Raw genomic sequence first — 10,102 nt, 5'->3', positions numbered from 1 at the left:
CATTTAAATTATCTATTTAATCTTTGAGTAAAGCTTTTTTGTCCTTTGTAGTTACTGCAGCTTTGGAATATTAATAATTATTGTGATCCTAACTATGAAAAATCTGTCATATTTTGCAAGCATTTGCTAATTTGAACTTTTGTTCAGAGCTATAGTGCCAATATTCTGTCACAGCAAGTTTTAACGTCAAGCATCACAGATTCGTATCTCTCTTCAGTGTTTTGAGTAGAGAAAGCGCTCATTTTACATTTCTCACATGGTGAATATTTTTATTTCATTCTGTTTGTAGTTAGTAAACAACATTGTGGCTGCATGGAACATATTAAACTTCTTGCAATTTTTGTTGGGAGGCAAGTTAAGAAATACATCGCCAGTTGAATGTTAAGGCAGTGCTCACAAAATAAATATTGCAATATTTCATTTTTTATTCATGGATCAACTTATTATTCTCCTCATCAAGGGAACAGAATCTTGTTCATAAGTACCTCCTAAGTTTGACCTTGTGAGAATACAAAATAATTCCATTAAAATATACCACCAATTATGGTTTGAAATAGTGCCCGTGTCCATGAGAAACACCTCCGCTGTCAGCCACTACAAAGTCATTCACAGATTTATCACCGGGGAGAAGGGTACGTCTCTCTCTGTCTCTCATGGTTTACAACTCTGCTCTCTCTAGCTTCTGCTTATTCATGTTTGCAAATGGAAATTGAGTTGTCCAACATTATTACAAAAACACGAACCTTATTTTACAGTAAGATGGCTGCTGCTTTCTCACATTACACACAACTTCATATAAAATCTCCTAACCTTAATACTTGTTCCTCAGTTAATTAAAAAAAACACAATGAATGAATTTACAGTGTTCACTCTGATGGGCTGTGTGTGTCCCAACTAATTATTCTCATAAGTATCTGTCAGTAGTGCTTAAACTTGGCACTCCATAATTTGGTATGCTTGTACCACTGATGGGCCATCGCTCAGCAGGGGTCATCGGCCTTTCCTCCAAGCAGGGCCACACCAGTTAATTGAGGTTAATTTATATCTCTGAATAACTGCGAGCAGGTGCTGGAGGTTGATGGTGGTTGTCTAATAGAAGCATGTCATAAAGGAATTTTCCAGTGTGTTTCTTTCTGAGTATGGCTTCAGTAGGTCAGTTTGATCTTTGTTGACACGCGCACATCAATTATACTTTGTCATGTTTTTGATGTGTTTGTGTGGAGTAAAGAGACACAGAAAAAGAGTGAGTGTGTATGCTTCCCTTGTACACCTGATTACGTTTTGCCCTTAAAACATAACTGTAGAACATGTAGTGTTTGGATTCAAACGCTAAATAGTCTCTGTTTTACCAGTGTTCTGGATGTAAATTGCAGCATTATGAACACTTATGCGTATTACATGAAAACCACCACAGTTGATCCCAATTATTTGGAAAAATGGTCAGCATCATGGTGTGAAAATAAATTCTCCGGTCCTTTATATAATAAGCAATTATCCCCCACTCAGGTCCACCCATGTTTGTTGGCATGCCACAGCTAGGATGCCAGTTTCAGACACATCAGTGTACCCAGTGTTCAGTTAGAGGGGACTATGCTTGTTTTCCTTCTTCTATATTGATTTTAACATTGTTTATATAATATAAAGCTCTGCAGAAAATGATTGTCTGCCTGCCAAAAGCTTACATTTTTAAAAAAAAACGGAATTGAAGTACAGCTTAAAGGTGGGTAGGTAATTTTGGAGAAACCAGCTTGAGTCCGCTAGAATTTGAAAATACACAGCCGGAAAAAATCTGCCACTTCCTTACAGAGCCCCTCCTCCAACACACACGAACGCGCACATGACCAATGAGGGCACGANGGGTAATAACCGGAAAAGCATGACATGGGCCCATTAAGTATTTGTTTAACATGTTTGAATCAGCTAAGTACATGAAAGGATATAATATGGATTGTAGCGAGTTAAACAAATACTTAATGGGCCCATGTCATGCTTTTCCGGTTATTACCCGTCCCCTTGTGTGTTATGAAGGTTTTTATGCATGTAAATGGTCGGCAGAGTCACAAACCCTCAAAGCACACCCTGTAGGGAGTAAAACTCTAACACAGAAAAGACCTGTCTATGCTGCCCCAGAACGCCTCGTTGGAGATTTCTCATTTTCCATTGTTTTTTCCTGGGTATAGTGACGTGTGAACACCCAAATCAACAACAAATGACCGGATTGGCCCAAATGGACCAATCCGCGGAGCACGTCACACACCAGGATCCCTTGGCTAACTAACAGGGAGTCCCCATTGACTTGCATAGAGCTCCCTGAACGCTGGTAATAGACGAGTTGGGATCGCGGAGAAATGCTCTCCGCAGACCTATTCTCACAGCGTTATAAACCTTTTTCTTACTCAATATCAAGCCACACTTATTGTTTTTACTTCGGCTGTTAGTGTGTGGGGGTGTGTGTGTTTGTGTGTGTGTGCTCAGGATGAGTTTTGCGCTGTCTTGCTGTATCGCCGACCCGGAAATCACACCAGTAAGCCAGCTCACTGAGCAGCGAGCCTTGCAACGTCCCGACCAATCAGAGCACACTGGGCTCACAGGGAGGGGGGGCAGCTCCAACAAGCCGTTTAGGACAGAGAGTGAATACCGGTGAATACACATACTAGTATACAGAGATGCTGAATGAGAAACAAATGTGAGTTTGGAAAATTGCACAATTTAAATCTATTCTAGTAGACCTCAACAATGGAAATATGATCAGTAGAAATGGCCATGACATGGGCCCTTTAATGAAATATATTCTATACCTATTATTCCCCACCACCGCGCTACATTGAGTTCCTGAAGCACACTTTCTTTTCCTTGCAAAATGTAAAACTTCAGTAAGGTCAAATGAATTGGATGAATAAATCTTGGATTACAATCATAAGTTAAGTATGTAACCAAATGTTTTGATAAAGTTTTGCTGTTGTTGAACATGGCCCATATATGCTTCTATCGAGACTCTTCTGTCTATTATACTTATCTTATTAACCATGCAGGTATGCAAGAAAAACTAAGTTTACTTAATGAATTCAAGTTAACGTAATTGATATACAAATAGTCACTTTGTAAGTCAATTATTCCTTTAAGCACAACTAATGTACTTCTAGTGACAAGAATAGTGGATTAAAGATAATCTGGGACCTGGAAATGGCAGGTGAAATCACACGGAGCATTTAATGAGTGAACATGTGCATTTTGGATAAAAAGCAGTCCGTGCTCTGTCACTCGGACTACATCACTACATTGTCACGCTTTGTTCTAATAAGAAAACACAGCCTGTTGTGGTTTATTCTCAACTTAATTAAATTGTATCCTGAGCCTCTGTCTTATAAGCAACACAAAGCTGCCAGGAGAGCACTTAAGATGCTGTGCTCAGATTCCAGAGTCAGGAGGCTTTAGTTGAAGCGCACACAATCACAATAATATGGGTAGATTTGTAATATTGCCCTGCCACTGCTCCCTAAAGCAATCACAGCAAACTCACTGTGCGGTGGGGGTGACTAAATTGGATTATTGGCCACAAGCACTTTAATTTTCTTGTGGGGAGTAAAACGAATTCAGGATTGTCTGCATCACTTTGCCACCTCACTGAGAGAAGTAAATACTAGCAACATCTAAGTGAACTTTGACAGGGAGACTGTGTTTAAAAACTGTCCTCACTCAGGACTTCAAACCCTCCGTTAATGGAAAACTACACAAAGAAGTCTTCATATATGTCATTGATACTGTCATCGTACCCAGTTTGCCACAGGCGGTGTGAAAAAACAATGAACACATCTTGATGTTATCTCAGGTAATTATCAACTTAGTGCTAATTGAACCCATACACTACAGAGGAGCGGAATTGTTTGTCCTTGAACATGAATAAATGCAATGATTCCTGGAAGCAGAGATTTCATAATCACATCTTAATGACAGTGTACCTGGGTCACAGCTGTTTTGCCAATTTGGACAGGATCATAGAAATGCAAACTAGGGCCACCGAGGTGAAGCAAACCTAAACAAATCGGTTTAATCATTAAAGGTGGGGTAGGTAAGTTTGAGAAACCGGCTCGAGATACACTTTTTGTTATATTCCATGGAATGCTCTTAACATCCCGATAGCAATGAATATCTGAAGTGCTTTGACAATAAATCCATTAAAAAATGTCATCTGTGGAAGCCGTAGTACTGTAAAAAGCACGACCAATCATTTTAGCCAGCCCGGCTAAAATAACTGGATGGCCTGCCTGCCTGTCAGCCTTCCATCTGTGCACAAACTTATGTCGTGCCCTCATTGGTCATGTGCGCGTTTGTGTGTGTTGGAGGAGGGGGCTCTGTAAGGAAGTGGCAGATTTCTTCCGGCTGTGTATTTTCAAATTCTAGCACACTCGAGCTGGTTTCTCCAAAAGTACCTACCCCACCTTTAAGCAATCACAAAAACAAACCAAAGAAGTGAAATATATTAAACATCCAGTGCACCTTGCAATGACCCAACTGCTTACTTTTGTTTCCACAATGATAATCTTCCCCCTTTCAGAAAATCACAATATAAATGCTAATGAACCAACATTTGAAAAATCAGCTTTAGAAGCAGTTCTGTGGTTTTGTGTTTTCATTATGATAAGCTTGCCTCCCAAGCACTTTGTTTTTGCACTAAAATCCTGATTAGGGCCTGTGATCTTGCTGAGACGGATACTGCGGTCAAAGTTATCGAGCGTTACATTTTGCGGCACTTAACACACCACTCATGTGAATTTAGATCATGCTTGCAAGCTCAGGAAACATATGAACTACAGAACTGTGTAGGCCGAAGACTCGCTTCTATGACTTTCAAAAGCTGATCCAACACTTTTTGGCACCTACATGCTTAACCAACACCTTTTTCAAATAGTTAATTATCATATAATTGCCCTTGCAACATAATACAAATAAAATAGTGCAATTTACCTGTGATGTTCTGCACTGCCGAGTGTGACCTCAGCTTGCAAGAATACTATAGGATAAAGTATTTTTTTATACAGACCCTGCAGCAGAGTAAGTCAAGGTGAAGTTACTAGTAGCTCAGCAACAAACTTCATATGAAAGACAGCCAGTCATCACTGAAAGGGTGGATACTGCCTGCTGCTTCCTCCTGAGACTACGATGGACAGACTCACAGCTGCATGACACTTTTACCATCCCTATTATCATGTTCATGCTGGTTCATTTATGTGAATAAGCCCAGTCTGTTGTTTGCCTCTTCCTGTACTTAATATTATTGTTTTTAATGTTTTTGCATAATTAAACTAATACATGAGATTACCTTGTCATTTATATTCAGAAAAACATCACATAAAGGATTAATCTCTGAGAGGGCGAAAAGTAAGGGGACCTCTCCCTCAATGCCAACTTGAACAGCGGGGGCAAGAGACAGTGCGAGATATGTAATCAGCGGAGAAACTCTGTAGCTTAACAAACAGCACTAATTACACAGGGATAAAGACTTGTTCATCACACAGCTTTCGAGACACAAGTTAATTGCCTCTGCTTGCAGTTCCCCCTCTCCATCTAAAGTCAGCTTATTCCAATGTCACTTGTGTCAATGCTTTAAATGTATGTTTCCTCTGGTGTTTATTCTGTGTTTTTGGCCTTATTTCTTCGTGTGAATCTTACAGGAAATCAGTTTGAACCTGCACTGACAAATAATAGAAATGAAAGCCTCTGTTGATATTTTAATAGTCTGCTTTTACATCTGACGGAACACGCATGGAGTAACAAATCCATGTAGGATGTAGGCACACTAGTTGAAATCCATACCACACAAAGCACTGGGTCTGCAGCCCTGAGCGATGGAAGCTTTTCTTTCCTGTAAGGTTATCACCAGTAATATCAATGCATATATATACAGTATATAGAGGTCACAGAGCAACGATATTCAGTATGAAAACATGGACATTGGATTTATGCCATCCAAGCATGTACCACGGAGGTACTCTCCAGCTGTGCCTTTGGCAGCAGAGCTGTGTGAATCAATAAACTAAAAATACACTGAATAATGTGTTCAAGATGGTATTTAGACGTGTTTGTATGTAGTACATCTTTTTTTCTGCTATGCTTGTGTCAATTTGAGTGCCCAGGCTGTGAATAGTGTCAAGGACGGTTACGTGTACTTTACTGTTTAACGTGATCCAAATAAGCATGGAGAAATAGAAATTAAAAAGTGAGGACATTTAAAGTCAAAATATTCAACAGTCAACGGTGGGCTTGTTATGGCAGTCGAAAGACTCGAATTATCAAAGCAGAGCAGAAGGCAACAAGTGTAGAGGGAGGGGAAGGCGGTAGTGAATCACACACATAAGTCTCTCAACATTTTGTCAGCAGGGGATTTAAAAATATACTTGTCTACTTATCCAATATTGAGATATTCCTATCACATGAACTGTAAAATGATGAGGCAAGGAATTGCACCAGCGGCATTTTCTCCTTCATAATTTTCTATTAACCACTTAGAAACAGCTCATCCATAATCTGTTACCTGGGGGAATCACATGATTCACATCTGTGATAAAATGTGTTCCTTATCCTCTTTTTAAATCGAATACTGTATTAAGATATCCCAGCAGATTGATGTGAGGGGTACATTTCATGTTGTCGCATGAGGTTTCATAAATACAGCAGCCTTCATGCAGTGTGGAGTTCAGCTGACATGAACTGTAATATCACTACATTATTAAATAATCAACTATAAAGCTTGCTTTTTAGAAAACACATTTCATCAATTCCTTGACAAATGTTGTCAAGCTGAGGTCAGTCCAAGTTCATATTCACTGAGAGCCTTGAAAGGATTTGCATGCTTTGTCAATGTTTTTGTTGTTTGTACATCTCCTGATGGCCTAACAGAGACAACCAGTGAGACTGGTGTAAGAACACGGCTTTGCACTTCCATGAGACACGTACGATTTCATGTGAGACAAAACAGACAAGAAAGTAAATCTACCGTTGCATTTCCACAAGGCTATTGAAAACTGAAGGACATTTAAACTGAATTCAACTGTTTGGAGATTTAAACCAGTTTTACAAAATATCTAATGAGTTGTGATATATAGCCTGTGGGTTAAGAAATGTTGTGATTTAATGGTTCTCAATTCTTTTTACAAGAATGGATACATTTTCCTGACAACTGCAGTAGAATTGCCCAACTTAAAAGGCACCTTTCCAGCGAACTGTTTGCATCTTGTGACTTTTATCTCACGCTGCGCAGCTAACACAATAAAATCCTGAATCCACAACTACTAAATCCTCACATAGTCCCTCAGGCAAAACCATATCATCCAAGCTGTTTGTTTGTTAGTCTGATGTGCACTGAATACTGTCTTGTTGAAACCATAGACTGAAACCTATGTTATAAGAAACTGACTTTTATATGCGAGGAGGAATCCTGAATGGTATGAATTTAAAGACGAGGAACCAGTGTTGGCTCTTGACAACATATACCAACAGGTAGAGCTGCTACAGGCAGCCCTTAACACACAGGTTTTAATATATGGGAACCAGACACACACACCTGCCGTTGAGCAAGGCAAGGAGCTCCCCAGCATGGTACAGGTCGTTGCGCGTCACCCTGCTGAAGCGGAAGGAGTTGAGGTTGCAGAAGGTGACAGAGGGGAACACCATCATCGGAGCCGAAACCTCGTCCAGCTTGGTGACGTGAGGGTACTGGAAGTACAACTGCACCCGGTCCACGCACACCATCACCAGCACACCCACGGAGCTCAGGAAAAACAAAATCCACAGTGTGCGCTTGATACACATCCGCTCATAAGTGAACATGTGCGAGATGCCATGCAGCGTGGACCTGCTGGCAAAAACTTCAATGGGAGCCGGCCGCTTGTAGTCCATGTCCTCAGAGTCCGCTTTGAGATCCATAGTGCCCCGGGATGAGTTGGGATGAATGAAGGGTATAGGATTGCACACGGAGGAAACTGGCTTTATAGATAAGCAGATGCTTTATAAACGGGAAAGGAGGTTAGTGTCTGTAAGTTCACGCCCTTCTACGCATGTATTTCTCATGCAGTCTGTTTGAAATGTTGCGTCACTGACAGCCGGCAAAACATCCGAGCATTTTACCCAAGACACCCTCAAAATACTCCGTTCTTACGTGGTGAAAATCCTTAGAGAAAGTGTAGATGTAGAAAAACGTGTGCAGTAGGTACCTCGACGTGGGTCACAGTTCCATAATAAATAGCCCGGTGTGGAGCGCGCATGGATAGATGCCAATGATGTCCTCTCTCCTCGCACACTTCTGTGATATTACCGAGTTGGTATTTGATTTCCACGCTCAAAACTCAAAAACCAACTGGGCAGGTCTGTAGCTAAATAAAAAACTGTTTAGGAGGAAGAAAACAAACGGTGGAATCACCCTAGCGAGGAAAATGTGAATAAGAAAATCAAAGCGGCGGTGTATTCTCTCCCTCTGTGTGCACGGCACTGGCTACATGGCTTTCCCAGCTCTTCATATGCAATCCCAACACGTGCAGAATAACAAATAGCCGCTGATTTCTCGCCAGGTAGCGTTTTAAGAGCAGTCGTCAGGGTGTCCGCGTTTTCTTCACATCCAGCATAAACAGCTGCATCACAGAGGAGCAGGGTCCGTCAGAAAGCCGCCTCTGCTCCACGCATCCATCCCCTCCTCCGAGCTGCCTCCACAACAATGCAGGGATAATTAGCCTACTCCGGTTTCTTTGGATTCCAGCTGGTTTACCCTTGAATAAAAGTGTTCTGAGGGGGAAAATGTGTATCGGGGAGAAACAAATAATTACCACCCGAAACGCTCAGTGATGTGAATTGAAGGGAAAGCACCAGAGGTGGTCGCGGTTTACCCGGATAAATTCGCTCTGCAGGAGAGAGCACGGATAGGATGGCATGTGGTTTTACACCGGGTGACGAAGTCGGTGTCACTTCAGCAATACTTGTGTTTAACTAAGAAGTGGGGATATGTTACCGAGTCTACAATTTCAACAATGTCAAGACAGCATGACTAAAAAATGTGTCATTCCCTTTAATGCAAGTTTCCCCACTACTCTCCTTGCTGAAAGCTAACATTAGCTTATTGAAAACGAGCTAGTATCAAGTTTTACTTTCTGTGGAAAGTTATAATTTTTATTCTGTAAAACAAATGTTTAGCAACAAGTTATAGTATCATTTACAGAAGATTAAAAGTGAGATAATTTACCTGTGCTCTTTATTGAACTCGGCCTACTGTTGTTAGCTCACTTAGCTAATGAAGGCAAATTCAAACAGCATTCATGTAACATAAGCTAAGGTATGGTGGCCCTTAAGACCAAAACAACGGCTAATTTCAAGAGGAAAATTATCCATCCATCCCTCTTCTCCCGCTTATCCGTGGTCGGGTCGCGGGGGTAGCAGTTCCAGCAGAGAGCCCCAAACTTTCTTTTCCCTGGCCACATCAACCAGCTCTGACTGGGGGATCCCAAGGCGCTCCCAGGCCAGCGAAGAGATATAATCCCTCCACCTGGTCCTAGGTCTACCCCTTGGTCTTTTCCCAGCTGGACGTGCCTGGAACACCTCCCTAGGGAGGCGCCCGGCATGGCATCCTTAACTAGGGCACGAAACCACCTTACAACTGGCTTCTTCGACCGCGAAAGGGAGACAGGTTCAAACTCCGAGTCCCCTCCCGGAGACTGAACTCTACCTTTACCCTAAGGGAGGACCACCAGCACCCTGCGAGAAAACCGCATCTCGGACCGCTAGTGTACCGCGATCTCGTTCTTTCGGTCATGACCCATCCTTGATGACCATAGGTGAGGTAGGGAACGAAAATGGCTCCTGTAGAAGAGAGGCTTTGCCTTCTGGCTCAGCTCCCTTTTCGTCCCACAACGTGAGGTAAACGACGCGAGGTAGCGCCCCGCTGCTCCGATTCTCCGGGACCATCTCATGCTCATTGTTCCCTCACTCGAGGGACAAGACCCCCGAGATACTGTGAATCCTTCACTGTGGGTAGACTCGGATTCCGGCTACTGGGAGGTGGACGAGTCCATCGGGTGTTCTGCTGAGAAGCGTGGCCCTCAGATTTGAGGGTGGCTGA

At 42.0% G+C, this 10,102-nt stretch overlaps 1 protein-coding gene across 1 annotated transcript in view; it reads right to left on the bottom strand.

The window, feature by feature from the left end:
• asic1b (acid-sensing (proton-gated) ion channel 1b) overlaps positions 1-8,853 on the bottom strand; it is a 167,647-nt gene extending 158,794 nt beyond the window's left edge. The window contains exon 1 of the mRNA XM_010780425.1: positions 7,562-8,853. Within this exon, the coding sequence (XP_010778727.1) occupies positions 7,562-7,923 (362 nt within the window). The 5' untranslated portion in view covers positions 7,924-8,853. The remainder of the gene's footprint in view (positions 1-7,561) is intronic.
• Positions 8,854-10,102: the final 1,249 nt, after the last annotated feature.

Source organism: Notothenia coriiceps, unplaced genomic scaffold (assembly GCF_000735185.1).
Source record: "Notothenia coriiceps isolate Sejong01 unplaced genomic scaffold, NC01 NC01_scaffold00021789, whole genome shotgun sequence".
NCBI lineage: Eukaryota > Metazoa > Chordata > Actinopteri > Perciformes > Nototheniidae > Notothenia > Notothenia coriiceps.
The sequence above is the reverse complement of the archived record's forward strand: the minus strand, read 5'-3'. Positions and strand labels throughout refer to the sequence as shown.